This window comes from Polyodon spathula, chromosome 25, assembly GCF_017654505.1.
Source record: "Polyodon spathula isolate WHYD16114869_AA chromosome 25, ASM1765450v1, whole genome shotgun sequence".
NCBI lineage: Eukaryota > Metazoa > Chordata > Actinopteri > Acipenseriformes > Polyodontidae > Polyodon > Polyodon spathula.
The window spans coordinates 22,386,400-22,404,205 of NC_054558.1; the positions used below are offsets into that span (position 1 = coordinate 22,386,400).

Below are 17,806 nucleotides of genomic sequence, written 5' to 3' on the forward strand. Positions count from 1 at the left end.
AGTTTCAAGCAGTACGATGTTAATGCATGGTATGATGCTCTCCCGATAATAATCGACACCGCAATTCAACACACTTATTGAAACCGCTCACGCAATTCACTCCCACTTTACTTGCTGATTTAAAAGCGGTTCATTTGTGGTTTAGAAGAGTTTTAAAAAAAAACCTGACCTGTTTTACAGTGTCCCGGAATTATGGGACCAGTTGGCAACCTTGCTAATAGGTAATGTGTAACAGCTACAGTAATATTCTGTTGAACCGATCATGTGAAAAATACACCCACAACGATCATTGCTCGGCGATCATCCAGGCGGAGATGTCATTGAAACATTCAGAGAGAAGGCCGGCACTCGTAGGAAAGTAGACCCGTTTTCATAACTGCCATGAGCTACTCAAGCAGACTACTGCAGTCAAAACGCTGAAACTCCACTACGCATGCTCACTGCAGCAACAGGAATTCTAACCCAGATTAGTTTCTGCTGCCCTCTGCTGGAAGCAAACAATTCTGCACCAAACCAAAGGGACAGGCACTATATATTGGTGGAGATACTGGCGCTTGTCAGCATCCGTGATGCAAGGCTGACCTGTAAAAGTTAAGAGTTGTTTTGTGGATCACTACTTTGGGAAAAGAGCCCCATTTCTATAATCCATAGCCCCTTGTTTGGATATAATTTTCTGGCATATGGATTTTGTAGAAGAGCTTAAACCGCGTTTTCGGCAAATTATTAATCAATTCGTAAACTACAAATAAATATTCAGCATTACAGCTAATTTATTGCTAATCCCATGCAATACTCCTAGACAGAGCAAATGGAAACTACAAAAGTCATAACAACAAAGCACACACAAGCAAAAATAATATTAAAAAACCACCAACAAACAGGAGAAGGTTTATTATTATTCTCACAATTACAAAAAATAAAACCCCAGCCGAGCTGGAGCTTGGTCCTGAGCCAGGACACCTCATGCATGTCACACGAAGTACGCAGCCAAGGCTGCCATCTTGTCTTTGGGTTTCTTGGGGCCGGGTCTCCTGCCCCGGCCGCGGCCCTGCCTCCTGCCCCCCCCCCCGCGATGCATGGGGTGCCTCATGGTAGCGTGCTTCAGCTCCACCAGGTCCTGGAAGACGGGCTCGCAGAACGCACAGCCTGTGTGCTGGGTCTCATCCCCCGGGAGAGGGGACCTGGCCTTGTTGAAGTCCACGATGACCAGCGACGCCTCGCACGCCTCGCAGCTCTCCGAGGAGACCCGCACCTTGTGGGCGTTTTCAAAGAAGTGCACCACCACGTTGCACTTGTTGCATGCCATCCTCCACTTGGGCCCCGAGGTGGGGTCGAAGACCAGCACCCCGTTCTCGCACTCCACGCACTGGCCGATCCCCAGGCTGTTCAGGGAGTGCTGGCAGGTGGGGTGGGTGCACTCGCTGCAGCCCATGCCTGAAAGCAGGAGACAGAAGATGCTCTTGTGAATGTACTCTCTGTTTTGCAGCACACACCCCCCATCTTTATATAACACGAGATCCCACTGCACTGCGTCAGGGCTGGCGCTCTCTCTACCTTTCTTCATGTCTCTGAAGGGGGGGTTGCTGTAGCAGTACGGGCACAGCGGGTAGCTCTTTCCCCTGGAGCCCGTGGACCACAGCACCAGCTCAAACTCGTCCAGCGGGCAGCGCAGCTCTTTGTACAGTTTAATGGCGCCGTTCTGGGGCAGGCTGTACGTCTCGTCACAATGGGAGCAGTGCAGTCTGCTCGGTTTAGCCTACAACAGAGTTCAAACACAACACAACAAACTCGTGCTGTATCACTCACAGCATGACAGCTGTATTAAACCTCTGCTTCACTACAGAAGTCATGTGATGCAGGAAGCAATGAGCGCTGTTTTAACACAGGTTTTGATTTCATTTATCTTAAAATATTTCCACCAGAGGGAGTAGTGTGTGCAAAAAACAAATCAGGACAGACCATGTAGGGTTAATGTGTGGAATTCCTAGAATGAATTTTTTGGTGCATGAATTTGCAGCTAAGGGATCTTGACCATACAAAGCTACTCTACCCTGGTACAGCAGCTTACTCACACACAGCAGCTGTCCCGCACCCTCAAGGCTTTGCACTGCTGAATTAGTGACCCCCAGCAGGATTGGATCATTGCCCTGTATTCAGGTGTGATCTTGAAGGCAGAAAGCTGCAGGAGTGGTATGTGCAGGCAGGTAAAAGCAGCTTTTGTTTTAGAACAGCATGTAAGGGCAGGTCTCCCACTTCGATAATGTCAGTTATCAGACCAGCACTAGGTTACAGAATATACTGTGTCATTTTCCATAGGAAAAATGCATGTGATCCTGAGCGAAATTTGGACCAGAGTATTATCTATGAGCCTTTAATGTGTGGGTCCCACACAGACCCGGATTAGCACTAATCCTGCACTAGCTAAAGTTAGGTAAGGTAATCCAAGACTGGTGCTAACGAAAGCAGCTGGAAGTGTCTGATCCCTCCGTGTACCTGGATATACTTCATGAAACGGTGGCACTTGCCACAGCGGGACAGAGGCTTCCCTGTGGCTGCGATCGGGGAGAAGGAAACTTCCATCAGCTCGTCCATGCCTGAGGGGAAAGGATTCACGGACACTATTAATGTCATGCAGAGCGCTGTGCAAAAACAACACTACAAGGGTCCTGCTATGCAACCATCAACCTCACAATGATAGAGTGAGCAAACCCTTCTAACAGGGTGGGCTTGTACTGGATCCACTGCTCTACCTGCAGCCCAGGCAGATTCGTAGCCTGTTTACTTACTCTCATAAAATACAACAAACCCCAGTTATATAAAATGTTTCCAAAAGGGTGCGAGACCAAAGAAAAAAAAATAAATAAATAAATAGTGTCTGATTTCCATGCGGGTGCAATATGAGTATTCTGAAAACCTTGGCTGCAGACAGGAAGAGTTCTCTTTTGTGAAACACGTGGCAGCAGTCTGTGCCCTTGCTCAGCTCTGTGGACATTAGGAAAAACAGCAGCAACTTACTAGCAATGGAATCTACAAAGTAATGAAACTTCCTCTTGAAGATATCCAGAGTGTACTGCAGGACCTGCTTGAAATGGGCTTTCCCCTGAGCGATCAGGTTCAGCTGCTTCTCCACAGCGCTGCGGATCGTGGGCAGCACCAGTTCCGCATCTTCAACACAAGACACACTTTATTAATGTTTTAAGATTCTTCTTCAGAACAGAAACTGTCCTTCTACACAAATACTGAGAAAACCAATATGCATGGGCTGGGAAAGGCTAATCTGATTGTGGAATTACTACCCAGCTTCCAGTGAAGTACTGGGCAAGTCTGCAACAATCTGATGCTCTTCTGCATGAAGCAGCAAGTTACACCTCTGGGAATTCTGTAATGAGAGGCACTCCCCTTTAAGATGAAATTGATACCCTAAGGGGTTCTGTGGTTCTCTGTTACAACACATAGCACAAACAGGAACAGCAATCTGTGCGGTTCATGATTCACCATTGTGGGTTGTTATTTACCACCCACACTACAAAATCATTGCTGTACCTGTCTTGTAATAGCCATGGACAAGAACAATCCCCAGGTTGGTCGGCTTAAGCCGGCGTCCGCTCTCCACAGTAACGTAATTCCTCTGGCAAATGTTATTAATGTGCACTGGGATACTGGCATCAGTCCCTGGAAAAAAAAAACATGTACAGAGCGGGCAATGCAATAACGCTACGTCATTTAGTATGCCCTCAGGAGACATCCGGATCAAAGAAGAATTACAATAATAATAATCATCATCATCTTAAATCACAGTAATAAAAGGCAATAAAAGCGCAAAAGGATGATGCATGCAATTTCACATTGTGGGTGTAATTTACTGACATCTGTGGACAGTAAGTGGGCCATGGTTTTAAATGCAAACCTAAATTTCACTGTTTGAGAACAATATTCCACACAGTGGAAATACAATCTAATGAGAAGCAATGTGCGAAGACACGTGGAGTGCCATTGGCAACGGTGCCTCATGACGAATGGCTTGTGTTTTTACCAATGCCGTGCTTCTCCATCAGTGTGATGAGCTCTGCCTCAGTCAGGTAGTCCGGGGGGCTGGTGTGTTTCTCCAGGAGCTTCACCTCATCCACGGTGAACAAGTCCCCTCTCTCACAGACAGGAAGGCTCTCCTCATCCGGGATGCTCAGCCACGGCATCACTTCAGTAAAGCCTGCGCAATGCGTGGAGCAAAGCCAAAATCAATGTGGAGAATTCAGAACCCCCACGCTGTCTGCCACAGTGAAGCACACTGAACAATCACTGCTTAATAGAATCAACAGTCCTCAAAACGGGCCTTTCCTCTGCTAGGCAGCGAATATGAAGGTGCAGAGAATTCCTTTCTCCGTGATCATTCAGTGTGGCAGGAAATCCCACCCTTTGAGCTGTGCCCAAAACTACCATGTGGAAAGATGCAGTCTTGCATCCTCATTTGTATTGCCTAAGTCATGTCGTCTTTTCCAAAAAAAACTGTAATCTTGATTTCAGCCCCCCCCCTGTAAATTGAGCTGCAGTTGCAGGTAAAATAAAGGATTGAAAAGACTGAAATTTTAAAAACTGTTTAAATGCAATTGCTTGGAAAGGGTTCTCTCTGGACAGTGTGCTTCAGTTTCCCTGTATGTACTTTGTGTGGCCCCTTTTCTGCAGGCTGCTACAATGCAATGCTGAGATATTTAGACTGTTGTGGCACCCATCTGACTAAACCAAGGGACAGCCTGTAACCAACGCAGGAAGGCAAGACTGATTCTTACCCGCAGATATGAGAGTCTTCCCTGTGCATGTGAAGCTTTCCGTGCCGACGCTGAACGCGATGGTGGTCTGCAGGTATTTGCAGTCACAGCTGAGGGTGGCAATGAAGTGCCTGGTGATGTAGTCAAAGAGTCGCCATCCATCACTTCCTGAAGGAGAAACAGCAGCAGCATCTTTACAGGGGCTTGCAATGAACTCCAGAGTAAAACAAGCAAACCAAATGGACATGCATTGAAAAGGGTGCTGTACACCACTTACACTGACCTAGTATTTCACTTCTTACCTCTTTACATTTCCCCCTATTGTTGCCGTTTCTGTTTAGATTATTTGCTGTGCTTGCTAGTTATTCCAGCAAAAACTGCATCTGAAAAGACTAATGGAGTTGCGCTGTGCACTGAAGTCCTGAGCTGAAGTTTCGACAACTAAAGCCTGTGCAACACTGACATGAGACCAGAATATCACAAAGGGAAAGTGAAAAAAGGGTGGGTACCTAGCTCGCTCTCTGAAGCAGATCTCATGGGTGTGATGGGGGGATGGTCTCCAGCATCAGTCCCTTTTCTGGGTCGATTGATGCCTTCAGAAAGCAATGCTTTCACCTACAAGGGTGGAAACACAAAACTACATACAAAACGTTCCTTAATCACCCCCGTGCAAGCATTGTAAAAAAGGGACAGCTTGAATCCCTGTATAAAACAGTTTATGCTGCTTTACTATTTAGATCACTCACTGAATCTGCCCAGAAAGGGCTGTTTGCTTGCTGACGCAGAGCTCCTGTGAGGTCGAAGTTCTCAGGGTAATGGGTGGTCTCTGTTCGAGGGTAGCTGATGTAGCCTTGTGTGTACAGTCTCTCCGCTATCTGCATTGTATGCTGAGGGCCCATCCCTGCAAGAACAAAAACACACTGGTAAAGAGACACAACTAATCAAACGTGCCACAGGAACCCCTGACCCTTCTGAAAACATCTCACAGGAACACCTGACCCTTCTAAAAGCATGCCACAGGAACCCCTGACCCATCTGAAAACATCTCACAGGAACCCCTGACCCATCTGAAAGCATGCCACAGAAACCCCTGACCCTTCTGAAAGCATGCCACAGAAACCCCTGACCCTTCTGAAAGGTTAATAAAGTACAGCATTGTAGAAGAGTGGCAAAGGGTAGTTAAGCCGTGTTCCGTGTCTTACTGCTGTACGCCACGCAGCGGGATGCTTGAGCCCACCTAAACTCAATCCAGAAACAGGTTTTGTGTATGAATTGAACCTGGTGTAGAAGTAACTGCTTTACTACTCCTTGCAAAGCAGAAAACTGAGCTTTAAACAATACATACCAAGGGCTGAACTTGCAACACGCAACATTTCAACAGTGTTTAAAGCCTGGGGTCTCTGCTTCACCTTCTCCTTCTTACTCACAGACTCTACCTAAAAACAAAACAATCATGCCAACACATATAATACAGTAAACACCAAACTGAACATGAAGCTGAACGTGTTCAATAAGGAAAACAGAACTGCCAGTAAATGTAAGCATGCATGCATGCATATATATATATATAAAACGTAACGCAATAATGGCTTTTCTTTTATACAATAAAAGGGTCAGTTTGGCGCCATCCGTTGGAAGAAGGTGTAGCTGCAACACAGAGATTCCCAACAGTGAAACTGAAACTCCTTACCCTGGCTTCCCGGGCAGTCTTCACAATGTTGAGAAACATCTGCGCCACCTCCCTGTCGAACACTCGCACCCTCTCCCAGTCCAGGGTCAGAGACACATCTGTGCCTCTCGAGACCTACCGAAGAGAACGAACAAACAAAAGACAGAGGAAAAAACAGAGCGCACACATTAGCACAGGCAAATAACCCTCAAAAAGACGATCAGCATGAAGCCTGTGCCTCAGCTGTACTGACCTTCGTCTGAACCACCCAGTAGGGCTCTGGTTTGAAGGACGTGATCTTGTCGTGACGCTCCACGCAGAAGCCCAGGGTTGGGGTCTGGCAGGGACCGAAGGAAATTAGAGCGCTGTCCAGGTTCCCATACTTTCCTTGAAAATATTTGGTCTGAAATCTAAAAATAACAAGCGAAAGAAAAAGCCTTCAGTTACTGGGAAAGCTGTACGCAGATATCTCACAATAAACCTTAAATATGACCCTGTTAGATTTCCCTGTAGAATTACTTCAACACTGGGCAGCACTGACCAAAAGTATAACAAAATATATATAAAAAAACCACATGAACATAAATTAGATCTTTTACTTAACATCATCTAATCAAAGAAACTACAAAATGAAAAATGTCTACTGGAAGCCATAACAGTAGCACAGTATTTCATGTTAGATTTCGAAATGAATTTTTTCATGCAGTTTTTCATAACAGTAGGAAAACTACAAAGAGGTATGTAATTCAATATGTTAATACAACATTATTCAGCAGTTTAATTTGACTTTATGAAGCAAAATAAGTTGATACTACTTCAAAACTTTTTAGGTAAAACATGTCCCTACAAGACACAAACTCTTTGCTCAGTTCCAGTGGAGCCCCTCTCACTGCCGCTGGTACCTGGTGATTAGGAATGTCCCTACAAGACACTGGAAGTCTTTGATCAGTTCCAGTGGAGCCCCTCTCACTGCCGCTGGTACCTGGTGATTAGGAATGTCCCTACAAGACACTGGAACTCTTTGATCAGTTCCAGTGGAGCCCCTCTCACTGCCGCTGGTACCTGGTGATTAGGAATGTCCCTACAAGACACTGGAATTCTTTGATCAGTTCCAGTGGAGCCCCTCTCACTGCCGCTGGTACCTGGTGATTAGGAATGTCCCTACAAGACACTGGAACTCTTTGATCAGTTCCAGTGGAGCCCCTCTCACTGCCGCTGGTACCTGGTGATTAGGAATGTCCCTACAAGACACTGGAATTCTTTGATCAGTTCCAGTGGAGCCCCTCTCACTGCCGCTGGTACCTGGTGATTAGGAATGTCCCTACAAGACACTGGAATTCTTTGATCAGTTCCAGTGGAGCCCCTCTCACTGCCGCTGGTACCTGGTGATTAGGAATGTCCCTACAAGACACTGGAATTCTTTGATCAGTTCCAGTGGAGCCCCTCTCACTGCCGCTGGTACCTGGTGAAAGCACAGCCGATGCGCAGGTCCAGCTCCTGCCGAGCATCCACTGACAAGGCCTCGTTGCGGTTGGGCTCCCCCAGGTGGTTCATGGCGTTACAGATATCAGTGTCTGTGATGGAGCTGAACTTGGCTCGAAACACTGTGCTCTCATTGCCGTACGCTTTGTTCATTACAGGCTGGATTGCATCGAGGACCTGTGGTGGAAACGTAGCATCAGGAGAGGGTTGTAGCACCTTCAGGGCGATATTCACTCCAGAATATTTCAAAGGTAATATCTTTGGGGTGACATGTAGATGAATCATAGCACTGTTCAATACATACAGGGGCTATTTCCATGATCATATAGCTAGCGATATATACACATACATACTTATACAAAATTATTAAAACAGTGAGTTTCAGCTTATCAATGACTTATCTTCTTCATTTATATATATATATATATATATATATATATATATATATATATATATATATATATATATATATATATATTTTTTTTAATTTTGGGGAGAATGATGTCTAAATACCAGACAGTGAATACTGTAAATGCAATGCAATGGAATGGAACGGAATGGAATGCTGAATCTGCCTACCCACGGCTTATGTAACCGGATATGGTAACTCCTTCAATGAAATATTACGGGAACCTGACAGCGTGCACGGGCTCATCCCTAAGCAAGCTACTGTATATATCATACCTCAAAGCAGATGTTTTCTCCTTCTTTGTCACAGTCCAGCCAGAGTACAACATAATCACATCCTCTGCCTTCAACCTATCAAAACACATGCTGTTCTGTTATTTAAGAGTACCAGTGCAATGTAAGCAGCTGCAGCTGGCATGTTAAAGCTGATCACCATGCCCTACATACAGTCCTGTACCTGCAGCGTAAACATGTGTGCCAGTGTGAGGTGAGAATAACCGTGTGTCCTGGTCACACAGGCTACAGTCAAGCTCCTTCAGAATGACAGAGCAGCCCATTGCTCCCTATAGTAGGATCTAATACAGTGCCTTCATTTGAGCGCATACTGTATATAAAGACACACAGGCAGGGGTGCTCCCAAACATACAGAATAGTCATCAATCAAAATGCAAAAGAAAACACATCTATCTCTACATTCAGAGCTGATTCGGTGTTGACAGCATTTACTAAGCGCAGCCTGACCGGTGCGCAGCCCTGCAGAAACCCTGAAAGAGCGCACCTGTAAAAACTTGACCATGTTGAGTTTGGGGTTGGCTTCCTTCTTCTCTGTCGGAGCTGTGCTGAAAAGCTCCGCTGGGTCCACCTTGTCCCAGTTGTTATACTTCCCTGGAAAAGGAAAGACTTTCGGGTTAAGAGACGTGCGCGGTACGGGGCGCGTTTACACAGCAATTCTTCCAAGGCACGCAAATAATGATCTGACCTATGAAATCCAGGCTCATCACATGTCCACACACCGAGGTCATCTTAAAACGCACGCTTTGCCCCATGAAGGAGCCGGTGTATTCATGCACAGAACATGCTCCGTTGAGGCCCTTGCGGCTGGAGCAGCTACCTAATGAAAAAAGAACACAGGTTAAAAAAAGGGAATGAAATTGGCTTCCAATACGTCAACAATATTTGGCACGGGAGCGAGCTCTGGGACTTCAAACAGGAATGATGCGCTTGTGACTTTAGGAAGGTGAAATCCTTTCTTCTCGGCTCTAAGGGGCGAGTGAACCGATCGGCCCGCAAGGCTGGGAATGGAGGTCTGGGAAAAGAGTGCAATGGTGCCCCCTGGCTCAGGGAGAGCCAGAGGGCCATCAAGGCTGGAAGCATGTACTCTGCCCACATGGGGAACCTGAAATGACAGAGAGATTGTAAGATAGATTTGGACTGGGGTCTCAATCCTAAAATTCTTGGTGATGTAAAACTTTTGGCCACAGCTGTAGGCAGCTGGTTGACAATAAAAAACAATCAAACAAACAGCAATTTCTGAATAAATGAATAGTTATTATTAGGTTAAACTGTGCTGTATCTTTCTGTGGCCAATAATTAGCTTAATCTACAAAATTACACAGTATTGGTCTTAACTTAAGTTTGTGGCCTCGGTGCCCTCAACAAATTTATTGAAGTGAAGGCCATGTTGGCCTTACCCTTTTTGTTGCCAATTCAGAGCCCAGATTTTATTTATTTACACACACACGCACACGCACACTCACACTCACACTCACACACACACACACTCACACTCACACTCACAGTTCTAGTCAAAAGTTTACATACCCCAATGGAAATTTTGTAGCAAAAGTTTTGCTTTTGTAGATGAGGAAAAAAAGTTACAAGAAATAGATTGCTATCAAGTGGATTGAGACAGGACTCAAAACTTGTATATCTTGAGGATAGACTGTGGCTACCGGCACATTAACACATGAGGCAATATAAAACACATCAATGCATTTACTCAGCAAACAGATCTCTAGAGAGACCAAAATAACTATTTTGTTTGTTTTTCGACCAGGCAGAAATGAATAAAGAGAACTGAACGACTGTTAAAGCTCCAGTATCGCACAACGAGGTTGAATTTTGATTTTGGTAATGCTCCGAGGGGACCGTGTTGTACATTGTTATTTTCCTGTTCGCTGTGCACTGAAGCCTGCTTATCCAGGGGCTGGTTGGATACAAGTTCAAGCAGAACTCTTAAGGACACATTTTCCCTTAACTATGACATTGACTCTTAAATGTGTTGAGCTGCTTTGTGCAACACCCTTAGACTCAAGCAACACCGGGGTTTGAGATCTGACCTCTAAATCACTGCAGGGAGACATTTTTTTTAAAAAAAAGCACAAGTGCTCTGGGTTTTCTGTTCACTATCAGGACATTAGAGCAGACATTTGAGAAGAGCTTTGAAACAGACTTTAAAGTTTTTAAGTGTAAAAAGTTGTCAGTTAACAATGAAAAGACAAACGACAGGTCCGTTACTTAAACAGCTGCAGCAGCACGTGGGAGCGTGGAACGCTGTATTTTTCAGAAGCCTGCTACTTTTATAAACATCTATAAAAAAAGATATAATGAAAAAGGGATATTCCCCCCCACACAAAAAAAAAGCTGTCTCTTTAATAAGCACAAATGCTGGTATTTCTCTGAACCAGATTCCCCACGCAGAACATAACACTGCGGGATCAGTGTTAAAAATCAAAAATAATTGGAGCACCAACAGCACTATATTCCCATTGTTGTATTACACTGAAATGCAATAGTGCAGAACATGCACCTTTCCAAACAAGTACGTTTTCCCAAAATTGTTAGACAGAGGTGGTTAGCATCATTCGTTAGTCACACTTCATTCGAAAACAAGGAAAGTACAGGGAGTTTGCCAGCATAATACCACGCCTCTGGAATGAGGCTTTCCCCTAACACTAGTCCGTGCCGACAGATTCTTCAGTGTGCGTGACTGGACAGACTATTTGCATAAATATTTGCAGTACCTAGAAAGGCGTTTTCGAGGAAGAAATCACCTGCAAGGTGTACTGTGCTGTGAAGCCTAGACTGGCAACCTAACTCCAAACAGAATGAAACTTATTTAGATCAAATCCAGATTATAGGGACGGCTATTTTCTTCTCCACAGAACATGCATTTAAAATCATTATAATTTCTTTAAATGCACCAATTAAAAAGACACGGCAGTAATCAGCACTCTCTACTGTGTTGCAGGGTCGTCTGAGGAGCTGTAAGGGCTCGTCTTGACCTCAAAGAAGTCCAGATGAAATTAATGTATCTCAACAGCTGTGTAGAGCAAACAGCTCTCTATTCAAGGGTGATCGGGATCAAACGGGATACTCACCGATCACTAGAAATACTTTCCCACTGTTTCCATTTCCGGACAATTCCACAACGTGAACCTAACCCTAAATTGTGCGCTACATACCTCCAAGGGGACTTGTGGAGACTCTTTCATTTCTAAAGTGTTCCACAGACAGAATGTGACTGTTGTTACAAATGTTTCTGATCATCATAATTTCATAAAAGAGCTCTCTTATAATTAATCAGGTAAACCAGGAGGTAGGTTTCCATCCTAACCTGGTGTTGCAAATCAGTACAGGAGCTGGCACAGGCTCAGAACTCATTTCTCAAGAGTATAATTCTGCTCCCACTATCAGATGAGTAAAATAACAACACATTCTTTGAAAATGTCTCTCCTGAGCATGGAACTGATTTACCTTAATAAGTGCTTCAGTTTCCAGCCTTGCTTCTACCCACAAGACATCAGAGCTACATTTGGCGTGAAAGGACATGCTACCTAACAGCTTTCCTGGGGAATTGAAACGTGCACACATGACGTCTTTTGGAAGCACGCTTGTGGGTTTCTCATTCATGCAATTTCTATATAAATATGGAGGACTCGAGGATGAGGAGCAAAGAGCTGGAGACTGCAATCCCACCAGGCTTCCTGCACTCAGAACCACTCCAGCACAGCAGACATGCTTCACCTCAAGGTAACATGATTCTTTTACATTCATTCACTTCTTTTTTTTCTTAGCATTTATTCTTTTATTTTCTTAGCGATGTAATGGGTGAATTATTTTTGGCTTATACAATGAACTATTTATATGTTGGCTTATACAATGAAATATTTGAGAATAACTGCTTCGCAAAGTATGCAACTAATACAAGCAAAGCTGGCTTAGTAGGCTACCTTTACAGCTAATGTACTGCACTGAGTTTGGTCCCTGTTCAAGGTAACAGCTGAACTTCAAAAACAGCACAACATGCTATTCACACTGCATTATGGATGCAGTTAACAAAATAAAAGAAATCTGTATGTTATTGAAATGCTAAACGTGCTCTGAACTGGCTGCAGTTATCACAGCATGACTGCGACTCTCCGGAGTGTGCTATGGGGAGTTGTTCACGCAGCTGTAAGGGAGGAAGGATGTGTTTAATGGTGCTGTGACTGTACAAAATCCTGCCTCTTGAACACTAGCACAAAAGAACATTAGAATCATCAAGGGGAGGCAATTCGTCTCATTAGCGTTTGTCCGGTTCTTAGTATCTAACCAGCACTTTTTCTAGATGGTTAATTAATCACAACACAAACAAATCTGACTACTTAGACTTCATTATACAACTAATTAGGTATTTTAAAAAGTGCAACATGCAATGACAGAAACTCACTTGGAAAAGTTCAACTTGTATCCATTAAATGTGCGTCTCGTTCATAGAACTACTATTATTGTTAATTAGCTTCATTTTATTTCTTTTTTTTGTCCCCCAGACAATTCAAATCTACTGCCTTACAATGCTGACCTTAAGCGAATGCAAAAGTATTCCGCTGAGCTCAAAGTTTACAGGAGACCCAGAGGGGTTCAACTACCAGCTCGTTAACATCTTAGAAAACAAACTCCCGTTAAACGAGAGAAGCCTGGCTCCCTGGACGTACGAGTGAGTACAAACCCAACATGCACTCTGTTAATATGTAGAAAAGAGAAAAGGTAGACAATGTTACACAACTGTGTTAAATCCTAGTTGTTGCCCTTGTAACAGTTTCCTGTAGTAAAAGCACTGTGAAATCAAGGCAAAGCATCGGAAAGCACTGTAAAGCCCAGAGAGGTACGATAAAACCTATTAAAAGACATGGAAAGGTAAGGCAGATGCATAGCATAACCACGGGAAAAGCCTGGAGGAATGCAAAACTACTGTGCGAATTAAAAACTTTTTACACGCGAGTACACTACTGCAATGAGCAATGCATCATTTTACAGCTCCATTTCTAGAAATGGTGTGCTATGCAAAATGCATGTCATCCAGACTGGTTAGCTTAAAAAAAAAAAAACAGCAATATGTTCACAATTTCAAACAGCATCTTTTTCATATCATGTACTTTTTGTTTTTTCCAGGAACAATGTTGACCTGAACAGGGTGCCTCAGGTGATCCAGCAGGCAAAATGCAACACTTCCCATCACTGCGTGATTAGGAACGAGGACCAGGAGACGAAAATCCACAGCTTGGAAACCATTCCCTTCTCCGTAAGCATCCCAGTCCTGAGGAAAAACCAGCATTCCGAGTACGACCTGGAATTTGAAACCATGCAGGTCGCCTGCATCTGCGTTACCTCCAGGAACTCTGATCCCAAGAAACTATCAGATATCATGAGCTGCATGGCGTGAAAACCAGACTGCTTGTCAAAACCACTCTCATACATATAGCATCAGAAAACACATCATAACAATAATAGTAACAACAATGCATTCACTGCCTATCCATTAGAGAATTAAAGTTTCAGCGATGGGTTGTAAAAACAGGGCACTATTCACAAAGAATTCATCTGTTCGTTATTTAAATAAAATGTAAATAATAATAATAATAAATAATAATAATAATAATAATAATAATAATAATAATATCATCTTAGTGGTACATGAAGAACAGAGTTTATTATTTGTGACTAGTTCACTTGACATGTAATGACTCAGCTGCTAGTCTTTGCATTAGCAAAGCAGGACTAGTGAGAACATTGCAAGTCCTTTGGTTAGCACTAATAAAGCTGATGCAACACATTTTCAGGAGAGGCTTGAAGCCTGGTTCTAGGAGAGCTAGTTTGCAGCAACTTTGCTGTATGAAACCAAGTCCCCCCTGGTGTGCCAGGCAGTAGCCTGAAACCTAGTCTCCTGAAACCCAGTTCCAAGCCACAGTGCCTGTGTGTTCCCTCAGCTTTAAAGACCAGAGGATGGAGAGGAGCTTGACAATGGCAGGAAGGCACGGTCAGTGCAATACAGCTGACACCGTCGTTTGTGTATTTTTGCAATAACTGAACAGAGGTATATGAAAGGTACCTATCTTAGATCTCAAGAGCACTTCTGTGAAAAAGACAAAGGAAACACTGTATGTTATAAAAGGACACAATGTATTCTGTTCCCTTTGAAAATGACATGACCTGGGCTGGTTTTAAAAACACCAACCCCCCTGTTCAGCTCCTTAGTATTCATTTATTTTCTTTGCTTTTTGTTTGTTTGAAGAATGTGCAGCATGAATGAATAAAGTCATGACTTAAAAACCAAATGGATGAGAATTGTGATTTGCCGAGTCACAGTGCCAGGAAAATGTAAAGCAGTGGGAACCCGAGTCAGGTGGAGCGAACATGACTCTCACTCTTGTGGTCACGGCAGTCTTCCAGTATATGGATGGAAATAAGACTCCCATTGCATAGCAGTTTGAGCCATACCTGTTTACAGTTTAATAATCATCAGACACACCTGAGCTTGTTACCTGTACACTAGAGCTGATCAAGCTTGTAGCAAAACCCAGAATGGGTGAAACTGCTATGCAATAAGAATCTTATTTCCATCTCTGCAGTTTTTAACGATACCTTTTGAAAGTATCTTGGCAATGGACTGTGCCAAAGACGGCTTCTCTGCCACCATCAACACCGTCTTCATTTTAACAGGCGAGGAATCCAATCTCAGCAGTGTTCAGCTTTCCTGTTCGAAACACTGGCTCTGGTCGGCGCAGAGTATTCTCAGTACTGCAATGAAACACAGTACAGGCATTCCTAATGAAACACGGAAAGACACATTTACTGTACTAACTAAAAATGAAGAACACTTGTTAGAGGACAAGGGCTATTTCTGCACTGACCTGAAAGAAACCCAGCTGCACTGCAGCCAACTCATCTCAACAATATAATAAATAAATAAACAAAACACACACTGATGCACGGTAACTCTCCTTCCCCATTTTAGAAACCGCAAAAACAGTTGTGCTGGAGACAGTATTTGGCACCTAATTCTACCAGGAGCACTATTTGGCAGGAACAGTATTTGCCACAACACGGGTCGGTGGCGTGATAAATTGATCTACGGAGCGGGTTGAACCAGTAGAAAATGAACCATATGTTTGGGGGTTCCTATTACCAGCACTGATTCTACTTCCAGGAAGAAGCCCCCAAAAGACTGCTGCAGTAGTTTCACATCAAGGCTGGAAGAGAGAAACCCTTGTATTTGATTGACTTTTACTTTAGAGAAAGTGAAACGGGTGGTCACATTAAGAATGTGTTTTAGTGCCAGTAAAATCCTATTGGTAGAAACACCGATCTGGTGATGTCTAGTATTATATTCGACACCGGCAATCTCCTTTCAGTTTTTAATTCAATCCCATGTCATTTTTTGTTTGCGAATTATTGTAGTCCAAGCCTGATAGTATCGTCTCTTTCCAACACATTTCGGAGCATCCGTGTTTTGTGCTGCTGCTGCTCAGACGGTGAAAAGACGGCTGTATAAAAGCATTACTAAGTCCTCTCTCATTCTACATATAAAATACAGGTTTTTCTTTCAATCTGAGCCCTCTAAAGATATATATTTCTGAGTTACTTACTGAGGTGCAAATTAGCTCAGCTGCTTCCCCGTGGGCTGCCATGACACACGATCTCACACAACGGGGTTAGCCGATCTACTTCCGGGTCTCGTGTAATTGCACACAGATGATCTGAGCCGGTTAATTTAGCTTCGCTTTCACTTGCAAATCTGTTAACATACCCTTCACACGCATGATCAGCAAGTGCCCTGAGTGAAAGATGAAGATATTGACAAAAACAAGCTAAATCTGTTAACATACCCTTCACACGCATGATCAGCAAGTGCCCTGAGTGAAAGATGAAGATATTGACAAAAACAAGCTAAATCTGTTAACATACCCTTCACACGCATGATCAGCAAGTGCCCTGAGTGAAAGATGAAGATATTGACAAAAACAAGCTAAATCTGTTAACATACCCTTCACACGCATGATCAGCAAGTGCCCTGAGTGAAAGATGAAGATATTGACAAAAACAAGCTAAATCTGTTAACATACCCTTCACACGCATGATCAGCAAGTGCCCTGAGTGAAAGATGAAGATATTGACAAAAACAAGCTAAATCTGTTAACATACCCTTCACACGCATGATCAGCAAGTGCCCTGAGTGAAAGATGAAGATATTGACAAAAACAAGCTAAATCTGTTAACATACCCTTCACACGCATGATCAGCAAGTGCCCTGAGTGAAAGATGAAGATATTGACAAAAACAAGCTAAATCTGTTAACATACCCTTCACACGCATGATCAGCAAGTGCCCTGAGTGAAAGATGAAGATATTGACAAAAACAAGCTAAAATCTGTTAACATACCCTTCACACGCATGATCAGCAAGTGCCCTGAGTGAAAGATGAAGATATTGACAAAAACAAGCTATGAGAAGAAATAAAGAAATAAATAAGAAAAGACACGTTTTGAGCAATAAGCTCACCCATGACTAAATTATATTAACCCTAAAACCCTCAGGCGTTAATTAATACATCCAGTGACAAACGTTTCGGCTACAAGTGTTTTTTTTTTTCTTTTTAAATTATTATTGGAAAAGGTAATAAGGTGTCTCAATTTCAAAACAAGAAAATATAGTTTTTTTTATTTTTTTATTTCTGTCTCCCCACTACTTGGCTGGTATAATTTTGTAATGTCTTTATTTTTTTTTAATTTATGTAGCCTATATGTTTATTTTTTGGAAACAGGCTCCATTCATTATATGGTTACCTAAAATCACGTTGCTATTCAGAACCACAGACGCTATCTTCTTCTTCTTCGAAGCCTGTATTTTAGGTTATTCGAGAGAGGAGTAATCAATGATCATGCGATTAATCAGAGCACACCTTTACCAGAAGAGAGGCTGTTTGGTCTGGCGCCCACATTCTACCAGCATGTGCTTCAACAGCTTCCTCTCAAAGCGCTGTGTTTCCAGGAAGGATTGTAATAGGCGTAAATTACACACAGACAGGTTGGAAATTGTTTCATTGCTATTTTTCTTATACGCCATAATTCAAAACAAATAAAAAAAAACAAGTGTTCGCTTAACCTGCATACCTTTCCTCGAGTCTAGGAGAATAAATCCCTCTCGCAATACTGGCACACAGCCT

At 43.3% G+C, this 17,806-nt stretch overlaps 2 protein-coding genes across 3 annotated transcripts; one reads left to right on the forward strand and one right to left on the reverse strand.

Moving 5' to 3' along the window:
* Nucleotides 1–878: 878 nt before the first annotated feature.
* top3b (DNA topoisomerase III beta) lies at nucleotides 879–16,300 on the reverse strand. Of its 2 annotated transcripts, none has more exons than XM_041228289.1 (18): nucleotides 16,230–16,300; nucleotides 15,226–15,381; nucleotides 9,302–9,433; nucleotides 9,101–9,207; nucleotides 8,599–8,673; nucleotides 7,895–8,091; nucleotides 6,686–6,842; nucleotides 6,454–6,567; nucleotides 6,109–6,199; nucleotides 5,510–5,664; nucleotides 5,273–5,378; nucleotides 4,785–4,931; nucleotides 4,034–4,207; nucleotides 3,544–3,672; nucleotides 3,016–3,165; nucleotides 2,494–2,594; nucleotides 1,555–1,756; nucleotides 879–1,434 (listed from the first exon to the last, which is right to left on the reverse strand). In XM_041228289.1, exons 2-18 carry the CDS (start codon nucleotides 15,293–15,295, stop codon nucleotides 971–973), a joined length of 2,571 nt encoding a protein of 856 aa, XP_041084223.1. In that variant the 5' UTR covers nucleotides 15,296–15,381; nucleotides 16,230–16,300; the 3' UTR covers nucleotides 879–970. The 2 variants fall into 2 exon arrangements, with proteins under 2 accessions (XP_041084223.1, XP_041084224.1); XM_041228290.1 differs by having other exon boundaries at nucleotides 15,226–15,408; nucleotides 16,230–16,283.
* On the forward strand, nucleotides 10,148–14,158 carry LOC121299984 (interleukin-17A-like). The gene is made up of 3 exons (XM_041228291.1): nucleotides 10,148–12,354; nucleotides 13,134–13,300; nucleotides 13,756–14,158. Exons 1-3 carry the CDS (start codon nucleotides 12,340–12,342, stop codon nucleotides 14,024–14,026), a joined length of 453 nt encoding a protein of 150 aa, XP_041084225.1. The 5' UTR covers nucleotides 10,148–12,339; the 3' UTR covers nucleotides 14,027–14,158.
* Nucleotides 16,301–17,806: the final 1,506 nt, after the last annotated feature.

Excerpts from the sequence above, each read along its gene's own strand:
- top3b (XM_041228289.1), bottom strand. The coding sequence starts at position 15,295 with ATGAAGACGGTGTTGATGGTGGCAGAGAAGCCGTCTTTGGCACAGTCC. Across the intron at positions 8,674-9,100 it reads ACATGGTCAAGTTTTTACAG|GTTGAAGGCAGAGGATGTGA; the intron begins GTGCGCTCTTTC and ends GTGTTTTGATAG. Across the intron at positions 5,665-6,108 it reads TGTTGCAAGTTCAGCCCTTG|GGATGGGCCCTCAGCATACA; the intron begins GTATGTATTGTT and ends TTGTTCTTGCAG.
- LOC121299984 (XM_041228291.1), top strand. Across the intron at positions 13,301-13,755 it reads CTGGCTCCCTGGACGTACGA|GAACAATGTTGACCTGAACA; the intron begins GTGAGTACAAAC and ends TGTTTTTTCCAG.